The 27144-nt window shown below is 36.9% G+C and overlaps 2 protein-coding genes across 9 annotated transcripts in view; one reads left to right on the top strand and one right to left on the bottom strand.

Annotated features, from left to right (window-relative positions):
• Positions 1-182: 182 nt before the first annotated feature.
• On the bottom strand, positions 183-26127 carry INTS12 (integrator complex subunit 12). 3 transcript variants are annotated; one of them, XM_017862979.1, is made up of 7 exons: positions 26017-26127; positions 17536-17700; positions 13291-13443; positions 11113-11300; positions 9791-9950; positions 4556-4702; positions 183-873 (listed from the first exon to the last, which is right to left on the bottom strand). In XM_017862979.1, the coding sequence occupies exons 2-7, from the start codon at positions 17689-17691 to the stop codon at positions 289-291; spliced, it is 1389 nt and encodes a 462-aa protein (XP_017718468.1). In that variant the 5' UTR covers positions 17692-17700; positions 26017-26127; the 3' UTR covers positions 183-288. The 3 variants fall into 3 exon arrangements, with proteins under 3 accessions (XP_017718468.1, XP_017718469.1, XP_017718470.1); XM_017862980.1 differs by lacking the exon at positions 26017-26127 and adding an exon at positions 25295-25378; XM_017862981.1 differs by lacking the exon at positions 26017-26127 and adding an exon at positions 23054-23285.
• The window catches only part of GSTCD (glutathione S-transferase C-terminal domain containing), a 143882-nt gene continuing 142525 nt past the window's right edge, over positions 25788-27144 (top strand). For 4 of the 6 annotated variants that reach the window (XM_017862967.1, XM_017862965.1, XM_017862966.1 and 1 more), the window contains exon 1: positions 26156-26396. Coding sequence is in view for 1 of the 6 variants with exons in the window: in XM_017862968.1 (XP_017718457.1) it covers positions 26196-26396 (201 nt within the window). In the remaining 5 variants the exon portion in view is untranslated. Of the gene's footprint in view, positions 25870-26155; positions 26397-27144 lie in introns of those variants that run through there. The other 2 variants (XM_017862963.1, XM_017862968.1) reach the window with 2 other exon arrangements.

Below are 27144 nucleotides of genomic sequence, written 5' to 3'. Positions count from 1 at the left end.
TTCTTTTTCCTTAAATTCACAGATGCTATCAATCTTCTGAAGTTCTCATCGAGAACCAGTCATTCTAATCATTGTTTTCACACACTATGGAAATCATTAAAATAAAAATGTTGAAGACTGATTAAAATAAAAGGTTCCAAGTTTTGTTATATAATATCTAGCATTTTAAGAAACAATAGAAATTTGATTATGAAGACTTTTATTAAATTACAGTATATTACAGATTATATCTTAATAATAAGCCTTTCATCTTTAGGCTAATATGATATAAAAACCTACTTGGCCACATTACTTCTTGAGTTTCTTTTGGGCGGCTTTCTTCTTGACCATCTGTAATCGCTTCATAGCATTGAGCTGTGATTCTTGTGAAGTTGGACCTTTAAGGGATGCTGAGGGAGAGCTGCTGGATTCTGAAGTAGTTTTGCTAGTAGTACTTCCACTAGGTCCTGATGTTCCAGTATTTCCATTCCCACTTAGTTGGCTGCTGTTTCCTGGAACTAAACTACTTGGACTAGGAAGACCTACTTTGCTGACATTGTCACAACTAACTGAGCGACTAAGGCCAGTTTTACCCAAGGTTAGAGGTGGAGGTGGTTTTAATGGTACAGTGGGCGTGGTGCTGTTACTGCAACCTATTTTGGAACCTATTCCACCTTTGGATGATGTTGCCAGACCAGTCAAACCCACAGGTTTCTGGTTAGCTGATGAGGTAGCAGGTTTCCCAGTACTGTTTTGTGTTGTTGAACTCAATTTTGCTGTTGAGGGACCAGCAGAGGAAGTTTTGGCTGCAAAAGCTGCCCATCCAGTTAAGCCACTAGTTACTGATGAGGAAACGCTGGCACTAGAAGAATTTCCTGAAACAACTGTGGATGTCTAAAAAAATAAGGTAAATATTACATTAGAGCCAAGTATAATCAATACCTATATAAACATCTTTGTATATATAAAAATTCATTAGACTTTTTATATCTAAGTTATGAATTGGGAAATTTAAATCACACCAACAAATTAGGTTCTTATGAAGCAGATCTGAAAAGTCACACAGAACAAAACTTATCTGTATCTAGCGGATATTATCATTTCCAAAACAGAAAATTTTTGATACCATATTCTTGTTCTAATGATTCCAAAAGAAAATATATGAAATTCCCTCTTGAGAATTGCTTTTAGATTCAATTCTTTTTTTTTTTTTTTTTTTGAGGCGGAGTCTCGCTCTGTCGCCTGGACTGGAGTGCAGTGGCCGGATCTCAGCTCACTGTAAGCTCCGCCTCCTGGGTTTACGCCATTCTCCTGCCTCAGCCTCCCAAATAGCTGGGACTACAGGCGCCCGCCACCTCGCCCGGCTAGTTTTTTTTGTATTTTAGTAGAGACGGGGTTTCACCATGTTAGCCAGGATGGTCTCGATCTCCTGACCTCGTGATCCGCCTGTCTCGGCCTCCCAAAGTGCTGGGACTACAGGCTTGAGCCACTGCACCCGACCTAGATTCAATTCTAAGCTATATCTGAAAACCAGATTTAGTGCTTTAATATACTTTTTACTCAACAAAGTATTATCTAGCTTAATTAAACATCTAATTATTTTAGACTTCGCTCCAAATAACTAGGGATCATTTCAAAAATTTAATTCACCCTTAATGGGCAAAAATGCCCATACCCAGAATATTCAGGAGAACATATCCAAGATGAAGAGATTCAGTCAATGTTTATTTACTGAGTGACTGTGTGAGAGAAAGAAGACAGCTGTATAGATTCTAAACCCATTTAAAAAAATGTTCTCCTAAATTTTGAGCAACAGTTACAGGAGTACAAAATATATGCAAAGTTAATTACTTGGAAGTGTACAACTTTCATGATGTATTAAAAAGGTCTCATGATTTTAGTTTCACAATTTGCCCATGATTCCAGTTAAACTATCATATAAGAGTCTCCTGCTCCTTTAATAAGGATTTTATCAATTGCCTCATTAGGCTGCACAGTGACATTTTCGGTAGGACTGATCTCACTCTCCGATATATTTCATAAGGGTATAACCCTTCAACTTTTCTGATTAACTTCCCTGGCTAATCAGAAGCTCACAATGATACCAATGCCACTATATAAACACATATTGCTCTTGTTTACACAAGAATATATTTTTTCACTTTCACATTAGGCACAAATGTACGTAGTTCAAATTAATTTTGAATTGAACTTCTTATTGACACCTTTTCTACCTTTATACTCTTAAGAAGATTCATAAGTGTTAAGTTCACATATAGGTAAGAGATAAAATTTTACAAAATAATATCCTACTTAAAAAATGGTAGTTATACCTAAAATATATCCAGTTATAATTTAGAACTTTGCTCTGAAATAGTTGATAAAACATTTTTAGCTCTTGAAATCAAGGTAGCCTTCAATATTGTCTGCATGCATACATTTTAATCAATGTGAAAAGTAAGAAAATAGAGTTCTGAGATCTTTGTTTTATAAGAGAAGGAATCCAGATATTTGTCCACATACTCTGAAAATTGATAGGATATTTTCTTACAGTAACATATTAATTATCTTATGAAGTTATCCAGAGAAGAAAACTACATAAACCATACATTCCTAGAGGAATATATACCAGCAATGAGAGAAAAAGTTAGTCAGGAAGTAAACGTTTACTTTTCAGTTATGAAACACCTAAATTTTTTTTTTCCTTTTCTTGCTATTAAACATAAAACTGTCTGCCATATGGTTAAATGATCTTTCAACAAACTTCACAAAAGAAAACCCATCTTTAGTAATTAAAAGACCAACACTTAGGAAATACAAGCAAGAAAGCAAGTTCTATGTGTCTGGCATTTCATTTTAATGGCTTGCTGTTGCTTAGTATTGCTTTTCAACAGGATGACAGATGGTTTATAATACTATCAGGACACATAGGAGTAATATAACACAAACAATGGAGACCAAGTGATTTTCTTACTATTTCAGCATAGAAAACAAATTTCTCAAGTTTTTAACTATAAATATTTTTTTGCCTATTTGCTAGATGGGCAAGTTAGAAAAGACATTTGCTTTTTATATGTGAATGGGAACAATTTTTTTATAGTATAAATTTATACTATAAATTTTTTTTATTAAAAAAACACAAAACCTCTTTATCAAAACAAATATAACAGCAAAGGCTTTAATTTGTTTGCCATAAAATGATTTCATGTTGAATTTTCTAAAATAAACTTTAGTAGTAACAGATTAGTCTAAAATCTCCTAAAAGTGATTATGTGCAGAATATAGCAACTCTAATTACTTTCAATAAACTGGTCACTCTTAGTTCTATTCCAATTCACCAAGTTCCTATATGACAAATCAATAATGGATATGCCTTGGATAGCAAATCTTCCCTGGCAAATTAAAATGAAAAATAACCTCCAAATATAATTATCACTAAGTTTTTAAAAGTACTTTATATTCATAATCATTTTCATCATATCAAGGGTATTAAGCTTATTATTTACAGTCACTTAGATAAGGTAATAACTTTAGAGTTTTCTCAGGTCAATCTTTGAGAATTTGAGGCTAATATTTTTTTCTTCCATATTTAGTGCTGTGCTTAACATTGGAATGTGTACCTGAGTAGAAGTATTCTTTGTTATAAAATTAGATTAGAAAATTATTTTTTCCAGGATATAAAAATGCCAAGATAATAAGAATAATGTAGTATGATTTCAAGGATGCAACCTTAGGAATGAGAAAGGTGATACTCTCTCTAGACAATGTGGTCCCTTGGTATAAGAGGTAGATACCACTGAAAGTTTATTATAAAGAAACAAAACAAGACAAAGCAAGAAAAATCCTTCAATAGCCAGTAAGAAGGGAGAAAAAAAAATTACAAGGCCAAACTGCTCAAGTAGTGTGTGGGGCAAAACCATTGCTACTGAGGGCAGAGGTATTTTGAATTTAAACCAGATTTCTTTTTTTTTTGAGTCAGTTTCACTCTTGTCACCCAGGTTGGAGTGCAATGGCACTCTCAGCTCACTATAACCTCTGCCTCAGGGGTTCAAGCAATTCTCCTGCCTCGGCCTCCCAAGTAGCTGATTACATGCACCCGCCACCATGCCTGGGAATTACAGGTGCCCACCATCATGCCTTGCTAATTTTTGTATTTTTAGTAGAGACGAGGTTTCACCATGTTGGCCAGGCTGGTCTCGAACTCCTGACCTCAGGTGATCCACCCGCCTTGGCCTCCCAAAGTGCTGGGACTACAGGCGTGAGTCATGGCACCCAGCCTGAATTTAAACCAGATTTCTGATTGGAGATAAGTATCGAACCAGATGAGAATAGTAAAGAATATCATTTTGGAATGATCATAGACTGCTCCTATTTGTGATAAAAAGAAAAACAGCAGAGTCAGAGATTAATTAATGATATAAATGTTCCCTTTCTACCTAATAGTAGTAAAGTCTTAATTTCTAAAATATAGCCATTTAGTATATAAAGTTTCTCATTAAATTTTTTATCAAGCAACTATTGTTTAGTTAACTAAACTTTAAGATATAATCTTAGATAAAAATAGAATCTACTATACCTTGACTTCTGTTCTCTTAAATGCTAGAAAAGTTGTCTCTTGTTTCAGTTTAGTTTCTGGTTTCTTAACCAATGGATCTTTGACAGCTGGAGTTACAGAAACAACTGCAGGGGCTGGTTTCTGTGGTGGTTTCTGAGTTTTTTGAGCCTGCAAAAATCAGTGGATTAAATCAGATACAAACTCTTAACTGAATATACAAAAAGATAATAATCTCTCACAGGACTCATCATTGAAATGAAATACAGCTGAACATTTAAAAAAGTACTGTGATGATAATATATATGCTCTTTGACAAATTATTTTTATCATCATATTAATGGTTTTACAGATTGTATTAGTTTCTAAACAGTAAAGATAATATTAACCTTTAGAAATAATACAGAAGAGGGTTAAATAACATTTTAACAAGATAAAATTGTTTTTTAAAAGAAAATCACAAACTATATGTAAGCATTAGCTTTACTCATGATGAAGTACATTTATTTCTCATTGGGGTTGGTCAAATACGTAGGAGTTTTCTTCTTGGGGTCTAGGCATAAGTCCCTCAGTTGCTGAGGGCAAATTAAAACACAGCTCAGATCATTTATAAGGTTTTAAATGCAGAATAGGGAGAAAAAAAACTATTGATAAATGATGAAACTTTTTGAGGTTTTTCCACATTGCAAAACTAGGCATGCTAAATCTTTAGAGAAAGTTCATAAATGCAAATGTCTATGTTATCAAAGAATTTTCACCCACTATTACTTTATAAGCATCTTCAGTTATATTTTGACCAATAATTGATTTTTTCCTTTATTTTATAACTAGGCACTTTACTAAATTTTCCTATAAACTCTAATCATTTTTGAGTTTATTTTTTAGTGTTTTCTAGGTAGATAATTATAACTGTTTATAAATGGTTATGTGCAGTGTTTAAGAGTAATTTTCGGAGTCAAACAGAGCTAGGATTAAAACCCAGCAACTGGCCAGGTGCAGTGGCTCACGCCTGTAATCCCAGCACTTTGGGAGGCTGAGGCGGGTGGTTCACTTGAGGTCAGGAGTTTGAGACCAGCCTGGCCCACATGGTGAAACCCCGTCTCTACTAAAAATATAAAAATTAGCCGGGCATGGTGGTGAGCGCCTGTAATCCCAGCTACTTGGGAGGCTGAGGCAGGAGAATTGCTTGAACCCATTAGGTGGAGGTTGCAGTGAGCTGAGATCACACCATTGCACTCTAGCCTGGAGAACAAGAGCGAACCTCCATCTCAAAAAACAACAACAGAAAAAAACCCAGCAACTATTTTTCTAGGTACATTACCTCAGGCAAAATATGTGACTCTCTAAAAGCCTCATTCTCTTCATCTGTAAAATGGTAATAGCATTTGTTTCAAAGGTGGGTTATGAGGATGAATTATGATTATGTAAGAGTTTAGCATAATATCTGGAATATGCTGAGTGCTAACAAAAAGTTACTGTTTATTCATCATCATTATTTAAAAAGGACAATCAAACTGAATCCAGAAAAATCCATGCATACTGAACGGGGAAAGATGCTTCCCACCAGCCATTCCATAGTCTTTGCTAATCTTCATAAGCCTATACAGCACTGTACTAGACAATTTATTAACAATTTGTCACCATTTCTGGAAGCCAGAACTTAGCCTATTTTGCTCTTGTTTGGGTCTTCTTGTGTAATCCTGTGCTACCGTTTGTCATACTATATAGTTTTGGTCCTTAAATCTCAATTCGTATCACTTTTTATACACATACCTTTCACATCAAAGTACACCTACCTTCAACACCACTTATAAAGCAAAAATCAGATCAAGAATATTAAGAACGTTCAAAGTAATTCACTGTTGATTACTGGTACTAGCAGGAAAGGAGAGCCATCTTTTCCTTTATTGCAAAACCATGTTACGAGAATGCATCCCTCACAGTAAAACAGAAACATATGGCTCCAAAACCATGGCTTTTGATCTTAATACTGCATTCCACCCACATCTAGCACTCCTGAGGTTAGACTCTGAGGACCCACCTAACTTGTATGTTTTAACAGATTAATTATGATGAAGCCCCAGGAAGTACTTCTACCTGAGATCATGTTTGGATCTTCTGCCTTCCCTGTTTTATCCAGCCATCTTAGAAACTGAGTAAAAAATACCCACAATCCTTTGTCCTTCACTGATAATACTAGTTTAGGGAACTAGGATATAATCACTGATTCAGTTTTGTTCAACAAAGGAACTAAAAGTTTCATTGGGTGACTGCTTCAAACACTGCAAAATGTATAAAATTCTCCACTAAGGCACTAACTGCCAAAATGGCAGCATTAAAAACCCCACATATTTCTAAATGTTGTGAAACAGGAGTGTATTACTACCTTAGATTGAGAACCACTGCAATAAGTGATATGAGTCTCTCACCTGAAGCTGGGGAAAAACCCACTACTAGGTAGAGAGAAAATTATAGAACTGAAGAATAACCCTGGACCCTGCCATACACGATCATAACATTCTTAACTAGGTCTTCCTACAATAATGTGTACTGCAGAACTTGCCCCAGTTTGAGGAATCTGTGCAAGGAGAAAGGGGATATCAGGTGCTATTTATAATATCTTTGCGATACCTTGGAACACCAACCAATGCACATATGAGAATCTCACTCAAAGCACTTATAGTTAGAATGACTGAATTTAGAATCCCCACTGTTCCAAAATTATCTCATTAAACCTTACATTTCCTGGATTCTGATCTTTAGGCTCACTTCAGATCATGTCTTTTGGTATTTCCCCACATTTACTCTTGGTGTATTCTACTCATGTTCTAATATTAGCCATGACTCCTCATTTAGTACTTTGACTTTTGGACACACAGACCAGATTCACTGTTGATTTCTGGTACTAATCTGCATTTAGCCTAGTATGGGGGCTCATGCCTATAATCCCAGAACTTTGGGAGGCTGAGGCAGAAGGATCACTTGAGATCAGGAGTTTGAGACCACCCCTGGCAACATAGCGAGACTCCATCTCTACAAAAAATAAAGAAAATTAGCTAGGCCTGGTGGCACATGCCTGTAGTCCCAGCTACTTGGGAGACTGAGGTGGGAGGAATGCTTGAGCCTGGGAAGTCGAGGCTGCAGCGAGCCATGGTCACGCTACTGCACTCTAGCCTAGACAACAGAGTAAGACCCTGTCTCAAAAAAAAAAAAAAAAAAAAAAAAATTATATTTGCTTCATTTAACTTAAGAACAACAGAATGTAGAATGTGTCAGTCTTGAGCTCCACTTAAGTGCTATGCCAATGAATTACATGATCTTACTGATAAATTAGATATTATTTGCAAAGCAGATAAAGGAATAAACAGTATCCCAGATGAAGAGAAGCTGAGAAGCAGAACATGAAAGTTCTCCACATATTCAGGTAATTACACACTTAGTCTGTGTCAGAGTGGCCAGAGTATATGAATGTGTATGGTGAAGCAGTGAGAGAGAGGGCTGTAAGGTAGAGTCGGCTCAAAAAGAGAAGGTCCATATATGCATCCTAATGAGTATAACCTCATTATATAAGTAATTGAGAGCCACTGGGCATATATAAGCAGATAAATATTTTAGAAGAATTCTAATGACAGTAATCAAAGTGGATTGATGGGAAGCAATGAGATTTCTTAAGTGGTTATTGCAATAGACAAGTAATGCATTTGTGGAACAGGGTAATAAAAGAGAAATGAACAGATTTCAGAGACATAAGAGGGAGAATTAACAAATCTGGTAAACAAAGGGATATGGAATTAAGAGAGGCATCAAAGATGTTTTCTAATTCACGCAATTGCAGAAAAAAAAACTGGATAATAAAACAACTTTTATTTTTAAATATATTGAACTTAAAGTATCTATAGACTATCTAGTTAGCTATAGAAGCTTACTCAGGAAGAGGGTTAGAACCATAAACATAGATTTGACATAAAATAAATCCAAAAAAATGGAGGAGAAAAAACTTGGGGGAAGAAGAGTGCTTACTTTAGATATTAAGGGAGCTACAGTGATAATAATGAAACAATTGAGTACATACTAAAGAAAGACAGATTATTGTCACAATTTGTTTGACAATTTCCAATTCTTAGTGGTTTCTTATCAATGCTCTGGAATGCATTGCTCATCTATAATAATTTCACTTTAGATCCTGGAGGGCTAGTTTAAGTAATAAATTAAATAAAAATCAAACTGAGCAGAACAGATTGTAACTTGTCACAGAAATTTCCTGTTACAAGTAAGAAATATACACACTATTGATATCCACACTTTTCATTTACTACTTTTATTTCATAGGAATAAATAAAACACTTCCTATTTCTGATTTAACTGATTAAAAGTAAAATTGGTATCTCGAATTTTACTTTTAACTAAGTACTTCTGACCTTTAAAGATACATTGGTCAGACAAATTTACGTAGAAATTCATTTGATTAACAGACATGAGAACTCTGCAATTGAGAATCACTAATTTGAGGCAGGGGAAGAGAGATGAAAGTGTGAGGGAGAGGTGGTGAATAAGACATTATGGTAATTTCTTGTTTTCTTTAAAAGAAAAATTATGAAATTCATTTATCATTTATCTATTTTATAAGTGAATAAAAGTTAGAAAACTATCCAATATAACAAATGAAAATGTATTTCACTATGATATTAAAGGCAGGTATGTTAGTAAACAGTAAAAACAGAAAGTATGTTGGAAGAATGAGGTAATGGTCACTTGAGGACAATGAGAAGGAAAGACTAAGCAATAGAGAAATGCAGCTGGAAAGACGGATATGCACATATAAATATCACCTCTGTACACATCTTATTCATTTGGTGGTTTAAGCTCACTCAGGAGTTTTCTCTATTTCCTTACCAGACCTCAACAAACAGTGGGGCTTTGTATCTCACCAGTTCTCAGTGCTGCATGGTATATTAAAATGTTTATAAATACATTGACAGACTAGTAAGGAATATTCATAATTTGTATGTCACCAATCTTGTTTGTTTATCTATATTAGAAGTAGATAAAACTAAACAGAGAAAAATGCACATAACGTGGTCTGGTTTTTAGCCATAGAAATATTAATCACATATATATACTATACATATAAACATTTAAATAATCAGCTTATATTATTTATTTTTTCAATATCTTAAATATTCAAATCTTTGTTTTGAAAGCACATACCAACAGAAACATTGACAGACTGTTTAAAATAAAGAAAAATACGATTCCTACCATTCTTTTCATTTGTCTGGTACATCGGGCACAGTACCACACCAGGCGAGGGTCATTCGCTTCCTTGTCTGTCACCTGGGGTTTATGGCAATCTCGGTGGTAGAGATTATGGCACTCCTGACATTCTACTAATTGATTGCCAGATGCCACCATCATTTGCCTAAGAAAACACACCATTAAACATTACACTACTTTTTTTAATGCAATAATTTAAAGTTATTTCAGGGCCGGGTGTACTGGCTCATGCCTGTAATCCCAGCACTTTGGGAGGCCAAGGCAGGCGGATCATTTGAGGTAAGGAGTTCAAGACCAGCCTGGCAGACATCTCCTGCCTCTACTAAAAATACAAAAATTAGATGGGCGTGGTGGTGCACACCTATAATCCCCACTACTCGGGAGGCTGAGGCAGGAGAATGGCTTGAACCCCGGAGATGGAGGCTGCAGTGAGCCAAGATCACACCACTGCACTCCAGCCTTGGTGACAGAGTAAGACTCTGTCTCAAAAAAAAAAAAAAAAAAAAGTTATTTCAGGGTTGTTCTGGTAAAGTTTGGTATATTAAAAAGAAAAAAAATCCCAGAAACCCAAAGATCAAAATAACAAACTCCAACACATAGCATGCACAAAAGCATAAGCTTTTAAAGCTTATGGTCAACCATTAATAAATACATGGAATGCCTTGATTAAATTTGGCTATTTTCTCCTTGTCATTTCTCATCATAATTTTTGTCTTTCTGTCAGAAGGTAGTAGACTCTGATTAGTCTTCCAACAGTCTCATAACATTCTGTATCTCTATTAAATTCCCTTATATTAGTTGGCTATATGTTGTTGTTGTTCTTCATTAATATGAGTTACCTAAAGGTGAGAACTGGACCTAACTATTCACAGTCCTTAGCACGTTACTGCACACACATAGGGTGCTCAATGAATGATCAGATTAATAGAATGAAGCCATATGTGTATAAAAAAGTATAAATTCCAACAGCACAAAAAGCAGTCACCATAGCCTTAGATTATCATAGGCATATATATCATAATATAATAATCACTTTCCCTCTGGAACCCAAAAATGCAGAAAATGTTACAACATAACAGACTCAAAAGCCATAGTTGGGAAAGACAAAATATTTGACAATTTTCAATATGTTAAATTGTTATACGGGCAGTTCATAAGACATCTACTTATTTCCACCCCAGTTCCAAATCGTAAAAACAAAATAGAAAATGCACAACAATTGTTCTGATTTTGGGGGTTGAGGAATGGAAAGGGGTCCTGTGTTCTTCATAAAGTAACAAAATAATCTGTGACAAGGGACAACTTACCTACAAACAACGCAGGCCAATCCCATCTCCATGGCAAAATCATCAGCACTGGTCTCCTCAAAACTGGAAAGGTCAGCCATAGCTAAATCCTTGCTAGTTTGGACAGTAATGGGAGAGGACTGTGTTTCTGGTTTCTCCAATCTAGGTTTCTTTGGAATATCAACTCCTTCAGTGATGTCTGATTTCATCTATAAAAAGCAGGCATCAGAAAATGATAAAGTAATGTGGTAGAATAAACTTTAAGTCACTGAAAGATGAATAAAAAGGACAACAGGCAATGATCAAGTCCATTTTACAGATATATTCATATAGTTAGGGACAAATGTGCACATTAAAGATCTGTGGAAGAACTGTAACGAATTTATCGGTACATTAAATGAAACCAGCAAGACAGAAATAAATAAATCAGAACAGTTTAACAAAGATTTGTATTTCTCTTTGTACTCTTCTATCTATTAAAGAATTCTGGAAGTTCGATGGATTTACTTAGACTAGTATCTACTGTACAGACTTAACACATATTTGCTTCAAAGCAAATTCGGATTCCCTTCTTTAAGATATAAATATTATCAATATACCCATTAGATTTGGCAAAAATCAAAAAGTCTGGTAAGACATAGAATTTGGAATTCTTGTACTTTGTTGATGACAGTGTAAATTTAGTACATCTACTTTTGATAACAATTTGACAATGCCTAGTAATGTTCAAGATGTCATATCCTATTACATTCACTTATAGGTATACATCCTATAGAAACTATTAACATGACATATGTATAAAGTAGCTCACTTCAACTCCATTGTAATAGAAACAAAGGAGAAATATCTGTGCATCAGTAGGGGAATAAGCTGGTTAATTCACAGAATGAGTATTATGTAGTAGCTAAAAGAAATCTAGATCTACATGCATCAACAGAGATACATTTCAAAAGCACATAGTTGAGTGGAGAAAAAGTTACCAAAGAATATACACACACAGTATGATATTATTTACATAATTTTTTTTTTTGAGACAGAGTCTTGCTGTGTTGCCCAGGCTGGAGTGCAGGAACTCTGCTCACTGTAACCTCCGCCTCCTGGGTTCAAGTGATTCTCATGTCTCAGTCTCCCGATTTGCTGGAACTACAGGTGTGCGCCACCACACCTGGCTAATTTTTGTATTTTAAGTAGAGACGGTGTTTTGCCATGTTGGCCACGCTGGCCAACTCCTGACCTGCTGACCTCAAGTGATCCTCCTGCCTCGAACTCCCAAAGTGCTGGGATTACAGGCATGAGCCACCACGCACAGCCTCATTTATGTAGATCTAAAAGCAGAGAAATAATCTAACGTAGTTTATGAATAGCTACTATTCAGCAAAAGTATGAAAACATACAGGATAATATACTCCATCTTGAGGGCAAGTGTTACTGAAGATATCTTTCAAATGTATTTTTTTCTAACTAAAATCTTAATTACTATATGTAGAAATCATCTAAAAACAGACAATCCAAGAATCATCCTTGGCCCTGCTCAGGTGCATACCATTCTATAAAGTTTACGTTTAGTCATTTACATCTACATTCTCCTATCTTTTCTTTCTTGCTTTCTTTCTTTTTTATTTGAGACAGCGCCTCACTCTGTCACCCAGGCTGGAGTACAGTGGCATGATCTCCACTCACTGCAATCTTTGCCTTCTGGGCTCAAGCAATCCTTCCACCCCCCACCCGCCCACAAATAGCTGGGACTACAGGTGATTGCCACCATACCCAGATGATTTTTGTATTTTTTGTAGAGATGGGGTTTCACCATGTTGCCCAGGCTGATCTTGAACTCCTGAGCTCAAGCAATCTACCTGCCTTGGCCTCCCAAAGTGTATCTATCTTTTCTTCTTAACAACTGTTCCATTTAGGACCTCTGAGGCATAGATAAAAGTTTATACTCAAAATTACTATACTCCCTAGGGCTCAAATATTTATTGACAATAGCTTTTAACCATTTAACTTTAAAATTTGTAAATTTTACTCATTTTTCAAAAAGTCAAAATCTATAGCTATCAATATATATTCACTGAGTGATGATTATTATATACCTATACCCATTATTATATAAAAGAAAGATATATAAACCATTGTTCCTTTCTGCTTATGGAACAACTAATTTACCTTTTTTCTTTTAACAAGATTAAAATAAAATCTTACTTTATCAGCAGGTCTCTTTTCGGCTTCCTTCTTTACCTTTTCAGTTGTGAGGACCTTGCCATTATTATTACCAGAAGGAAGACTGGATGATATTTTGGGCTCTTGCTTAATGGAAATGTTTTTTGTGCTTGAAATTTTGGGTGGCTCCACATCCTAAAAGATGAAAAAAGGTACCAGTAATTAAATATTCAGACTGATCATCATAAAAAATACATCATTAATCTAAGCAATTTTCAGTTAAAAATTAAGACATCTCATTATAACCAATGTAATATTCCTTTCTTAAATAGATAAATAGCTTTATTGAGAAATAATTGATATACAAACTGTACCTTTATTTATTTATTTTTTTGGGGGGGGATGGAGTCTCACTCTGTTGTCCAGGCTGGAGTGGAGTGCTGTGGGACAGTCTTGGCTCACAGCAACCTCTGCCTCCTGGGTTCAAGTGATTCTCCTGCCTCAGCCTCCCGAGTATTTGGGACTACAGGTGCACCACCACACCCAGCTAGTTTTTGTAGTTTTAGTAAAGATGGCGTTTCACCATGTTGGCCACGCTGGTCTCAAACTCCTGGCCTCAAATGATCCGCCCACCTCAGCCTCTCAAAGTGCTGGGATTACAGACATGGCCCAAATTACACCTACTTAAAGTGTAACATTTGATAAATTTTGACATATGTATACATCTACGACACCATCACTACAATCAACATAATGAACATATGCATCATCCCCCCAAATTTCCTTGTGGCCCTTTGTAATTACCCTCTTACAGGTATACACCCTAGAGAAAATATGTCTCTCATCCTCAAGCAATCATTTATCTGTTTTCTGTAACATTAGATTAGTTTGCATTTCCTAGAAATTTATATAAATGGAATCATAGAGTATGCATTCTTTTTTTGTCTGGCTTCTTTTACTCAGAATATTTATTTTGAGATTCATCCATGTTGTTAAGTGTATCAATAGTTCATTCCTTTTTATTGCTGAATAATACTCCATTGAATGAATATACCACCATTTATTTATCAATTTACCTATTGATGGATATTTGGGTTGTCTGCAGTTTGGGACTATTACAAATAAAGCTGTTATGAATATTCATGTACAAGTATTTGTACATACCTATGTTTTTACTTTTCTAGAATAAATAGGAGTGGATTATACGGTAAGTATTAACTATATGCTTAATTTCTTAAGAAACTGCCAAACTCTGTTGCAGGACCATTTTATATTTCCACCAAGCATATATGAGAGTTCCAGCTCCTTTCCATTCTCACCAATAATTTGTATGGCTAGTCTTTTAAAATTGTAGACGTTCTAATAGGTATGCAGTGGTATCTCATTTAGATTTAATTTACAGTTTTCCAATAACTAATGATGCTGAGCAGTTTTTCAAGTGCTCATTTGGCATACATATATCTTCTTTGGTAAACTATTTGATAAAATATTTTGCCCATTTAAAAAAAATGAATGCTTGTTTCATTATTGAGTTTAAAGAATTCGTCATAGATTTTGGGCACAAGGCCTTTATCAGATATATGATATGTAAATATTTTCTCTCAGTCTGTGGCTTGTCTTTCCATTCTGTTTAAAACTTTGATCCCTTATTCGTGTACTATAGCTTTGCTGATATAGATAACTTATTTATTGTTACTAATAGTATGCATAAACAAAGTTTATGCATATGGCAGCTCCTTGGAATTTCCCCTCCCCATAAAGGAGGGCACTCCTCCACCATTCTAAATAAAACTAAAGCAGCTGAGTGCAGTCTATTTCACTGTGATAATATGTAAAAGTACAAAAGTATAAATGGGAATAATACACATCAATTTCAGAATAGTGTCTACCTCTGAGGAGGAAGAGAAGAAAAAGGAAGGAGGAATGGCTCCTCAGATCTAGTGGTGGCAGGGCTTGATATATTATTACGCTGACTGCTTAAAACTGAGGCCTATAAATAGCTTTTTATAAACAGTTTATATTAGAACGCAGCCACACCTATATATTACGTATAATAAATGCTTTCACATTACCATGGCAGAATTAAATAGTTGCAATGGAGACCATCTGGCACACAAAATCTAGAATTCTTACTGTTTGGCTCTTTATAAAGTCTGTTGACCACTGGTGTAGACTTAGTCAAGTGTTGAAGAAAATGTTAATAATGCAGATTAAACTTAAAAGTGTATGGTGGGCCAGGTGTGGTGACTCCTGCCTATAATCCCAGCACTTTGGGAAGCCAAGGTGGGCAGACTGCTTGAGTCCAGGAGTTTGAGACCAGCCTGGGCAACATGACAAAACTCTGTCTCCACAAAATATAAAAAAATTAGCCAAGCATGGTGGCATGCACCTGTAGTCTTCGCTACTCAAGAGGCTGAAGTGGGAGGACTGCTTGAACCTGGGAGGGAGAGAGTGCTGTGAGCCAAGATTGTGCTATTACACTCCAGCCTCGGTAACAGAGTGAGATCCTGTCTCAACAAAAAAACAAAAAACATGTATTGTGTGTAACTAAAAAATTGAGGACAAAGTCATGCAGTATTAAACTATTACCTATTAAGCAAAAAAGTTGTTCTAGTTGTTGACAGATGAGTTAAGTTTTAACTGCATTATTTCACATTTGCCTTCCTCATTAATGTAAATGAATATCAACCAATATTCATGTTAGAATACACTTGGAGACCTGGTAATGTTTATAAGCATATCACTGCCTCCAGGTGATTATTAACCATGCTAAAGTTTGAGAAACACTGGCATAAATCACTCTTCTCACACAAATCTAGTGATGAAAATATTCAGCTGAAGGCTAAAATTAAATGGACCTGGGCTTTAAAAACCTGTAACAAAAGAGTTTCTGAAAATTGACCAAGAGAAGTAAACTCTAGCTAGAAACATAAGGGCAGCATGCTTTTTAATCACAACAAATTTTCACGTTCTTTAAGAGATAAACTTCCATTTTAGAGCTCCATTAAAACATTTTTTTTTTCTTTAGTAATAATAGGTTTTTTTCTTTAGTAATAATAGGTTTTCCTAACTGGACAATACCAACACCCACAGTGGAATGAATTTGGTAGTATGCTTTGTAGAGCCATATTGATTTGCTCGATCTGAATTCACTGAACCTACTGGAATCAGAATGGATAGAAGAAATGAAGTCACAATGGTTCTGTTACTCAAAGTACAATAAAAAGGCTTCGGAGTACTAGACCTAGTATTGAAAGAAGGCTGGGGACAAAATGCCAGTGTTTACTTGAGCTTCAGATTCTGGTTAGACTTGAGCTAGTCATGTTCTATCTTTTCCTTCTCGGTTTGGGATCTAGGTCCACAGACCTGAGTGATTTGGAGTTTCAGGACAAGAGCTTAGAAGAATTTGAAAGAATGTCTTAGTAGGTATTAGGGAATATAGTAAGAGTTGTCATTCACTGACAGCTTATTATGTACCAGGCAGATACTACACTAGGTGACTCATTTACTGTATCTCCTTCAATTTTTACAACTCTGCAAAGTAGTTCTTATCATCACCATTTTACCAATTAACAGACTAAGTGAAATGAAGTTACTGCATGCCTCAGTTTCCTTACATAAAATGCAGAAAACAGTATCTATCTTAAAGGATCATTATTATAATTAAAATTAATTATTCACATAAACTACTCAGTACCTGGGACATCAAGATACATTGTCTATTATCACCACACAATTATAAGATGTAAGTAGGATTTAAAACAGGTATGTTTGGTATCAAAACATATATTCTTTTCACATAAAGTTGCCATTGCCTGCTTTGTTATTATCAAGACAGGAGCTACAAACTTCTCAGAGTTCATCCATACCTCCTTTTCTCTTAAATTATCCTACCCATATTCAATTTATATTGTTGAAAAATCTGTGCTTTTACTTGATTTTTTTAATCCTTAAAACAATAGAGAATAATCAGAAGTAATCTGTGGTTATATTCAGCAGCTTAAAAAAAATTCTGATCATAAAGAATCGGAAATTAAAGTAAGTCGTAAACAAGTGAATTCATATACACACAAAGCAGTAGAACAGAATATCCCACACCCCAGCTGATTTTCTATGTGGTGTAACAGTTCTCTGAAAACTTGAAGGAAAAAAAGAAAGAATATAATTTCTCCATGCCACAAGGACAGATTATTTCAGCAGAGATTGTTTTGAGATGGTCTATATGTTATCAATGTACTACCACAGGTCTTATAAAACTCTCTTCAAGCTTTTTATTCATGCAGGTACCTTTTGAGATGGACGGTAACTGGAATCAATGCCCCGAGCCAAAGATTCATCAAGCAGTGCTTTTAGCTTTTCAGCAGAATCTTTACTCTTTGAATGTAAAAAACCTAGTGCTTTCAAAAAAATGGGATCAAGTTCCAAGTTCACAGTAGCAGCCATTGCAAACACCTGAAGGAAAAAAAAGAGGACGTAATTTAGAAGACAATGCACAATTATCTATGTCAAAGTTTTACTTTTCTGTTTTTTAATTTATAATAGATAATACTGTGCACATGATATAAAATGTAAAATTACAAAAAAGTTATTACAAATAAAAGTAAATTTCCTTCTTATTCCTGACAGGCATTATCTAGCTCCTGCCCCCTGAAACAACTAGCAGTATCAGTTTTCTGTGTATCCATATTGATGGTAACGTTTTAAATCCAGGTAGGCGTCTCCCTGCCACAGAACTCCTTCCTAGCTGTGTTTTAAAAGATACACTTTGCAGTTTCAGTACATAGAAGTTGATGGGTTTAGGTCAAGTTTACTCTGCATCAAAATTTCTTCTCTCAAACCTTATTTCCATAACACAAAGGAAGACTTAGTGTGCATGTGTTTGTGTGTGTAAGGGGTATCACAAGAGGGCAGCGGTGAAAGGGTGCGTTAAGTGATTAGCTGTCATGGTCACTGCTGCCGCTTTTACCTCAACTCTTTTTTTTTTTTTTAAACTCACCTCTTTAGTTCTCTGCCCCAACCATGAATGTCTCAGAAAACATATTAATGATAACCTTATTTGATCACATTTAGATTGTGGTATCTCATGCATTAACCTATTTTTAAAAGTAAGGTTTCTGAGGGATAATATCATAACTACTTAAAACACACACACACACACACACACACACACACACACACACACACACACAGAGTCTATGACGCGTTGTGTCCTAAAGAGCTTAAAAAATAGCCAAGATGGATAAAGATATACATCAAAGGCTTATGAAATTCCACAATACTAAAAGTCTTGTTTTAGTTAATACCAATGCTATCATGTGGTTCTGCTTCTGGTTGTCACTTTTCAAAACCTCTCCAGGCAAGAAATTATCAAAATAAAAATGTATTCTTTGTGTTCAATCCTTTGATCAATATACTATGACTTGAAATCTTCTATCCTCGAGGTTAATATTATATTAATGCAACACACTTGCACTGCCATAGTTAGAGAACTGTCAGCAATTCCAGTTATCTCCCATTTTCAGGGGTTTATAACACCATTAAAACTTGCTGTAGGTTGAATCCTAGCATATGAAAGCACATCTGAAAATGGATTTTGTTGTTCCCTCCCCTCCAACTTCACTCTTCAACCTTCTCCACATCTGACAAGAAACACACATACACATCACTAGGCTTTTTTTTTTTTTTAAGTTCCCAGGAGGGTATTAGTTATCTACCTGATAACTACAAAATTATTGTCAAATTCTGTAGTATACTAAAATATCATCTGAATCACACATGGAAAGGAATCCAAAAGTCAGTACTACAATGAAAAAGTTACCTTATCTCAAACTGTTGTATTTGTAAGAATTTAACAAAATTGAAAAGCAGCCTCTGTCACTTCTTAAAATTATATTATTACATACATCACCTCTACATAATGATAGGTATAGGGAAGTTATTTTAAAATTTACTCAAGGGGCTGGTCTCCATGTACGTTCTGAGGAAAAAATAGCTTCTTAATAAAATGTCCATGACTGAAAGGGTAAATATGCCATTCCTCCAGTATATACAAGGGTAACAGCCACCTAATCTCTTTTTTCTTTAAATTCCACTCCTATGACAGTTTATTAATCTTTCTACTGATCTAATTTCATATAGGTAAAGGGAATAGCAGTTTACTTGTCCGATTGTTATGAAACAGTTTAGTTTATTGGGTACTGACCAAAGGGTTGACACCTAAAATAACCCTCATAGAAAAAACATTTCTTGAAATTTCTATGCTGAAAAATGAAAGCCAAGTATTTATTGCTATGTATTTCTACAATCACAGGTAAGAGGTTTACATTACAGATTAGGTGACAAGAGTCAGCACCTAGATTACAAGACTACAGAAGTCATCAACACCAACATTCCAGTTGGAACCTTGGAGTCAGTTCTTTTTATGCAATCTTACCATTATAAAACTTAACAGGCTTTGTACCCCTCCCCTAAATTACTAACATGGCCCTCTGGCCCAGTGGTCCCCATGGTAAAATACAGAGAAAAAAATATTAATTGTAAAATTTATTTCTATTTCTATTTTGTAAAAATCTATTCACATACAGAGTTATAATAGTGTATTATATAATTGATCTTTTAACCTCAAGGAGCTTTATCTTCAGCCAGTGAAATCTGAAACTTGCCACAAAAAAAACTATACACCTCTTTTATTACAATCAATTCTCCTTTCTGACTACAATCTTCCATTACTTTATCTCTTCCACTGCCTTAACCCAGGGACCTCTTCAAAGTGCCAAGTCAATCTTTCTTCTGTATTTATTTATTATTTCTCTGTTCCCATTCCACTTGTTCTTTGTTACAGAAGCCTCCAATTTCTTGTCCCTTCTGCTTTCTCCTTGTTGGCACCCTCTTGCCCTGACTTTTGTTTCCTCACCAAACAGAAAACAGTAGTTGAGCCTAAAATAAAACACTCATGGTTATGTGGTTTATATTTTATATTTTAGTTTTCTATCTTACTTTTACTCCCACTTTTCTGTTGCCTTCTCTAATTTCTGTTACTTTTCCTTCCTTACTGGCAAATATCCATATAGTAAAAGAACTTTACTTTCTACAGCAGTCATAAAGAGGTCAGTAACTTGGTGTAACTGTGTTGATCTATATATACAAAAATATTTTCCTGGAGTTACACCAAATCATGTTACTTCCATACAATTCCTTTCCTGTATATTCATTCCTAAACCCGTGGCCAAAACAGACTGTAAAAGAGCCATATCATTCTTACTACGGATTAGAGTTCTAGAAAACAAAGTCCTGTGTGTGTGTATAAAAGAAAAATGTATGTACGAAAGAAATTTAGTATATGAAATGTAGCTTTCATTTAAAAAATAGATGTTGCTTTAAAAAAGGAATGTGAGAAAATTAATATTTATCACTTTAAAGCTTTCACTGACCTAAGGAAGTGGTAGTAGTAGTATTGATAAGAGTGAATTCTTAGGTGATGCTGGGAATTAACTGTGTCAAATGCATACAGCACAAAAATCCCCGCTACTAAACAATGACCTTTTTTCTCTTTCTCTTATTATCCTTGATTTATTGCAGTAAGCCGTTTACTTCCTATCCAGCTCACATTCTGTGGTCCAACCTTTCAATAACTCTTTCAGTACTCTAGGCACCCGAAAGCCCTGTAGTTTCCCTACTTTATAGACATCCACCCTGCTAGTCATTCTCTCTCTGCCTGCACCCAAACTCTAAGTGCAACTGGGAATATATATACACCCTATCTTCAGAATCACCATTCTCAGGTTGGCATTCAGTACAACTTGGCAATTCTCTCATCTTTCTCTGGTCAACTCACTTCCCCACTTTCTGCAAAGACCAGTTACGCTTTCTCCATTTTCTTTTAAAATTGCTTCTGCGTTTCAGTAGATGGCCTCACCTACTTCACAAAGAAGAGAGGCTGTCAGAGAGGAATTAAGTCAACTTCCTTCCAGCACATCTACAAACTTACCTGCACTCATCCTTTCAAACTCTTTCACATCTGATAAAAAAGGAGAAGGTCGCTCTCCATGCAATGTCACCTGGATCTGGATCCTATCTCTTCTTGTCCCCTCTTGAACCTTGGCCTATGGATTACTGCCCATATCTTTTTTTTTTTTTTTTTTTCCCAGCCTTTTCTTTCTACTGGCATCTTCTCATTGACATTTAAATATATTCAAACATTTTCTATCTTTTCTCTTTTACAGGAAAACTTTCTCAGAAATCATCTACTTTTGTACTCTTTTTCTTCATTCCTTCTACTTACACAGCAATTCTTGCAATTTGGCCTTTGTCCCAGTATTCCATGAAAATGCTCTCATGAGTCATTCGTGGCCTCAATCAGTAAACCTAATACATACGATTTTCCCTCCTACTTCTTTGTCAGTCATCTTTGGAGGTTCCTCCTATTCCAATTAAAAATGAGATCCTCAATGCTAGGTTCTGGGTCTCTCTTTGTTCTACATCTTCTTCCAAAAATGTGTCTCTGAGTCAGCAGCATAGGCATCACGTCAGAACTTAGAAACGCAAACTCTTGATCTCCATTCCTAGGCCTACTGAAGAAAAAACTCTGGGAGTAGGGTCTAGAAATCTGTGTTAAGCCTTCCAGGCAATTCCATCTACTCTAAATTTTGGGAATTATTGCTCTAGACAATTTGATCTATACAGTCCTTTGCCAGTGATTACTAATACATCTCTGCAGTCCATGTGTCTCTCCCAAGATCCAACTGCCAGCTTGACATGGATATCTCATTGGTGCCTCCTATTGAATGTGTCTCCAACAGAGCCACTCATACACTCTTCCCTTTTCTCCTAACCAGTTCTTCCTCTAGTAATCCCTTTTTCAAATGATGTTTACCCTATTGCCCAAGCCAGTAACTCAGAAGCTGCTTTACCTCTTCCCACTTCCTTAATTCCCACCCCCAATTCAATAACCAAACCTCTTAAACATATCTCAAATCTATCCACCCTTTTCAATTCTTACTACTACCACTCTAGACCAACCTATCATCATCTATTATTTGGCCCACTGCAATAGCTTAATCAGTCTCCCACAACCACTCTTGTCATCCTCTAAACCTTTTCATATCACTTACTTCCTTAAAATCCTTTTATTCACTTCTCACAATCCAAAGGTTCAAGAATAAGATTCTTAACAAGGTCTCTAATTCTCTACATCAGGGGTCCCTAACCTTCAGGCCATGCAGCAGGAGGTGAGCAGTAGGCAAGCAAGTGAAGCTTCATTTGTATTTACAGCCGCTCCCATCACTTGCATTTCTACCTGAGCTCTGCCTCCTGTCAGATCAGTGGTGGAATTAGATTCTCACAGGAGTGTGAATGCTATGTGAACTGTGCATGTGAGTGCTCTAGGTTGTGTGCTCCTTATGAGAATCTAATGCCTGATGATCTGTCACTGTATCCCCCATCATCCCCAGATGAAACCGTCTAGCTGCAGCAAAGCAAGCTCAAGGTTCCCACTGATTCTACATTATGGTGAGCTGTCTAATTATTTTATTATATCTTACAATGTACTAATAAGAGAAATAAAGTGCATAGTAAATGTAATACACTTGAATCATCCTGAAACCATGTCTTCAATGAAACTGGTCCCTGGTGTCAAAAAGGTTGGGGACCATTGCTCTACATGATCTGATAATGCATATAAAGCTGTTACAACAGTACCTGGCACATAGTTCACACTCATTAAATGTTACCTAGTATCTCAGGCCATTCTCACTCTCTGTTATAGCTATATGACTTATTTCAAGCCCTCCAATATACTCTTTCTTACCTTAGTTCTTCAGTAGAAAGTGTGCCACCCCCACCTCCATCTTAAGTCACCTCTCAAGTTTCTGTTTTTCCTACACATTCCTTCAACAAAACTAGAAGTTTTACTGTTACATAGTCCAAAAACATTCTGTACTTATTTATAATATTAATCACACTGTTAATTATGTAAATAATCTTTCTTTCTCATCAGCATGTAAGTTCCATGAAGGCAGGCAGTGGACTGGTCTTGCCTACTGCTGTAACCCCTGTCTGGCAGAGTTCCTGGAAAACAGCAAATAATAGTAAATGTTGGCCAAGTAAATACTTGTTATCTACTTCCAATTTCATAAAACTTTCTCCTCCCTTGAGTTCTGTTATACTTAACTTTTCTGTTTTTCCTCTTCTATCTCTGACTACTCTTTCTCTGGTTTGTCTTCTGATGCTTGTTGCTTCTGGTATTGTCCAAGTGTTTGTCCTTGGCTATCTTCTTAGTTCTGCTAGCAGTTTCTTCTTGGTAATCTTATACACATCAGGTTTTCAACTATCATCTCTTGGTAAATGATTTAATATGTTTTATCCCAACTCCAATCTCTCTCTCTCGCTTTCTTTTTTTTTTTTTTGAGACATGGTCCTGCCCAGGTTGGAGTGCACTGAGATCATGGCTCACTGCAGCCTCGAACTCCGGGGCTCAAGCGATCCTTCTGCCTCAGCCTATCAAGCAGCTAGGACTACAGGCATGTACCACCATACCCATGCCCAGTTAATTTTGTTGTTTTTTAAGTAGAGACAGGGTTGTGCTATGTTGCTCTCATCTGGTCTCAAACTCCTGGGCTAAAACAATCCTCCTGTTGTGGCTTCCCAAATTGCTAGGATTACAAGTACGAGCCAAATCTCTTAAATTTGAATCTCGTGTTTCCAAATGCTTAGTGTATGTGTCTATCTGGTTCCTTAAAGGCATCTCCAATTCAGTTACAACTACAATTGAGATTCTGATTATCCTCCTGAAAAGTTCCTTGTCCTGCTCTTTCAATAAATGACATAACTTATTTTAGTCAGGTTTGAGACCAAAGTCTTTCCTTCACTGAGTCTTTCCCTGCTCCTTATATTCAAATAATCAGCAGTCCTTTCCTGTGGATTCTGCGATATTTTTCACACTTGTCCTACTTTTCACTTCCACTGCTACTAATGAAATTCAGGTTTTATTAGCTTACTTGAACTATGGCAATAACCTCGTTATTTTCCTTGACTTCAACTTTGTTGCCATACGAATTTTCCTGAAACCCAGTTTTCTTCCTTTTCATTAAAATAAAAAAAAAATTCTTGCTGAGAAGTTAGGGCTTTCCACCACCTTCAAAATAAAGTCCACATTTCTTGGCCTAGCATTTAAGAAGATTCAGTAACTGGCACAAATATTATCATTCATCAGCCCCAGATCTGCCTTATAGCTAGCTGGCCCTACCTCTCTTTTTTTTTTTAATTTTTTGTCTGGGAAGCTCTTTACCTATTTTTATATTTCTACATCCTATCAAGACCCTGTTCAAATACTTCTCCTGAAGACTTGACTGACAGCTGCTGTGCCCCTCTCCATTCCAAACTCTATTAATAGTCTCTCCCTTCAAGGATATCTCACAGTGCTTTTTCATGGTAGTGCAACTTTCTCCCTTGAAGTATTTTTTTTTTTAAACAAGCGTTATGTGCCCTACAAAACTCTGAGTACTTTAAGGGCAGAGTCTATATTTATCTTTTTGCCTATCCCTTTGCCACTTTGCAAAGTACCACAAAATAATGGCTATAGAATTACTGGAATTAAGTGATCAAAGTATAGTGGTCTTATCTCTCCTTCTATACAACTGTAGCCATTTCCAAGGTCCCTTCAGCAAAAATCACAAAAGTAACTCACCCCTGCCCGCACAAAAAACCTCCAAACATCAAAAAAGCAAAAGCAAAGCAATCACCTCCTTCATGACTGGAGACTTGTAGTACAATGTTCCTATTTGTAAAACTCTCATAACCTTTCACCTAGCTTGCTTAAATTCATTAATCCCACTGGCCTGTAAACTTGAGAGCAGGAACTTGTTTTGTTCACTGTATTTCCCTAGTGCTTGAAACTTAGTAAGGGCTCAAAAATATTTACCCAATGAATGAACTAGGTTTTTTGGGTAAATGTCACCTTATAAGGCTTCTGTGATTTCTCCAACCTGAATTGGGCATTCATATATAAATGTAAGTATGTGCTTTCTCCCAGATCCATTTTTCACCCTACCTGGCAATCTCAAAAGAAGTCCAAAGTTGATCATACGCATGTGCCCCAGATGAAGGAAACCGAATCTATGCACACAGAGTGCAGTATTACCGTTGCCATTTCATAATGGCTCTAAAAAACTTTGTTCTTCATGACTTCGCAAACTCTTGCAACCCCTTCCAATAAACATTCTTTTAAAGATGCTGCCTTTTTCATTCCTCCAGAGTTCTTGGTTCTGGGTAACAATGATACCTTAGGGACACCTGGAATCGCAGGAGAAAAGGCTCCGATTCCAAACCAATCAAGTGACTGAAAGCTGACAGCAAATACTTGGAAAAAGAATGTCAATCCTTTGATCAAAGCATCACACATCGAAGGCCTAGAATGGGGGATGGTCCTTGACAGGGGAGCCAAAAGATGAGAGACAATGAGGGAGCTACGTAGAGAAGTGACTAAAACCCTCCGACAAAGTCCGAGGCAGGATTCCAAGTCCCTCGTCCCTAGACCTAGAAACATCCTCGGTCCGCATGCCTCGGCCCGCAACTTCCTCGGAGGAAGCACAGTCCTCACTGAAAGGGGAGAGCAGTCAGTCTAGGGTACGCAACCGCCAGAAGGTTATGATGATTCCGCTTGAGGAGCGAGGAAACTAAAACCCCACGTAGCTACTCTCCCACCTCGCTCCTAGCGGGGGGTCTCGAGCCTCCAGGAGGCGGCCGGGAGCAGAGTCGCTCAGCACAACTCACCGTTCCGCCCCGCCCTGCCGATCCGTCTGTTCCCGGTGGTCCTTCGGAAATGGTCCCGGCACTGGCCGGCTCCGAAAGCAGAAAAACAAAGGTTCCCACAGTAGGGGCGGGGGAAACGTTTGGCAGTGCGACAGTAGGAAGTGACGTTACTTCCCTTTTTCCGGTCCGCCGGATTATGAATGACAGCAGGCGGGAGTATTTTCCAGATAAACTGGCTGTCGTTTTTCTCCTGGCCTCTGTGGAAGCGAGTGGTCTGCGGGCAGCAGCTCCCAGAGGCAGCCTTGGAATTCCAGCTCGGGCTGGGCGGGAAAGGCGCAGGCGGCCCAGGTCTCCGACACGCTCACGCACCCTACCTGCCTTGGCCGCGCCTCTGCGACCAGGTAAAGAGGGCGCTCGGGCCGCCGGCTTCTCAGCCTCCGCGACCCCCTAAGGACTGCTCTTTTCTTCGGAGGTCTATAGGGCTGAGGATGCGGGGAAAGGGTGGGAAGGATAAGGGCGTGGTATCATTGTCCTGATTTTTCTCCAGCCCTGGGGCCGCCTCAAACTCCTTTTTGGCCACTCCTGCTGAAGGTGCGGGTTGAGGGCTCTGGGCTCCTCAGTAGTACGCGTTTCCCAGTTTCCCCCTAGCTAATCCCTCGTGTCTTCCTCTGCTGATGGAGAAATGGGACAGCTTCCAGTTGGAGGCGTTGGTGGGGGTGGTTTGATGTTTGCTGTTAAGTGTAATTTAAGACCTCTTGGGTCACACTTTTAACTTCTCTTCTCTCTTTGGCATTGAGTTTTCCATTCCAGCCCTTCCTAATTGCAGAAAGCAGTTCTATGTGAATACTACCTAATATTTACTCCAAAGGACTTGCCTCATTTTGGGCCATTTGCTTATGTTTTGTCATCACAGCAGTATCTCTTCGGTTTTTAACTTCTGTAGAAAGTTTAACTTGCATGAAAATTGCTTTGGCTTCAAAAACGTTTGCTAATACACGTACTTCCATCCCAACTTTCCCCCTGGTTTTGGGATTAGATGACTTGTTTTTTTCCTCTTTATTCTTAATGCCAGGATCCCATTCCTTGTCATAAATTCTTGAATATCAAGAAAATGCCAGCTTTAGTAATATATCGTGTGCTACATTATTG

This window comes from Rhinopithecus bieti, unplaced genomic scaffold (genome assembly GCF_001698545.2).
Source record: "Rhinopithecus bieti isolate Rb0 unplaced genomic scaffold, ASM169854v2 scaffold_64846, whole genome shotgun sequence".
Taxonomy (NCBI): domain Eukaryota; kingdom Metazoa; phylum Chordata; class Mammalia; order Primates; family Cercopithecidae; genus Rhinopithecus; species Rhinopithecus bieti.
Note: the sequence above shows the minus strand (reverse complement) of the source record. Positions and strands in the feature narration are given on the sequence as shown.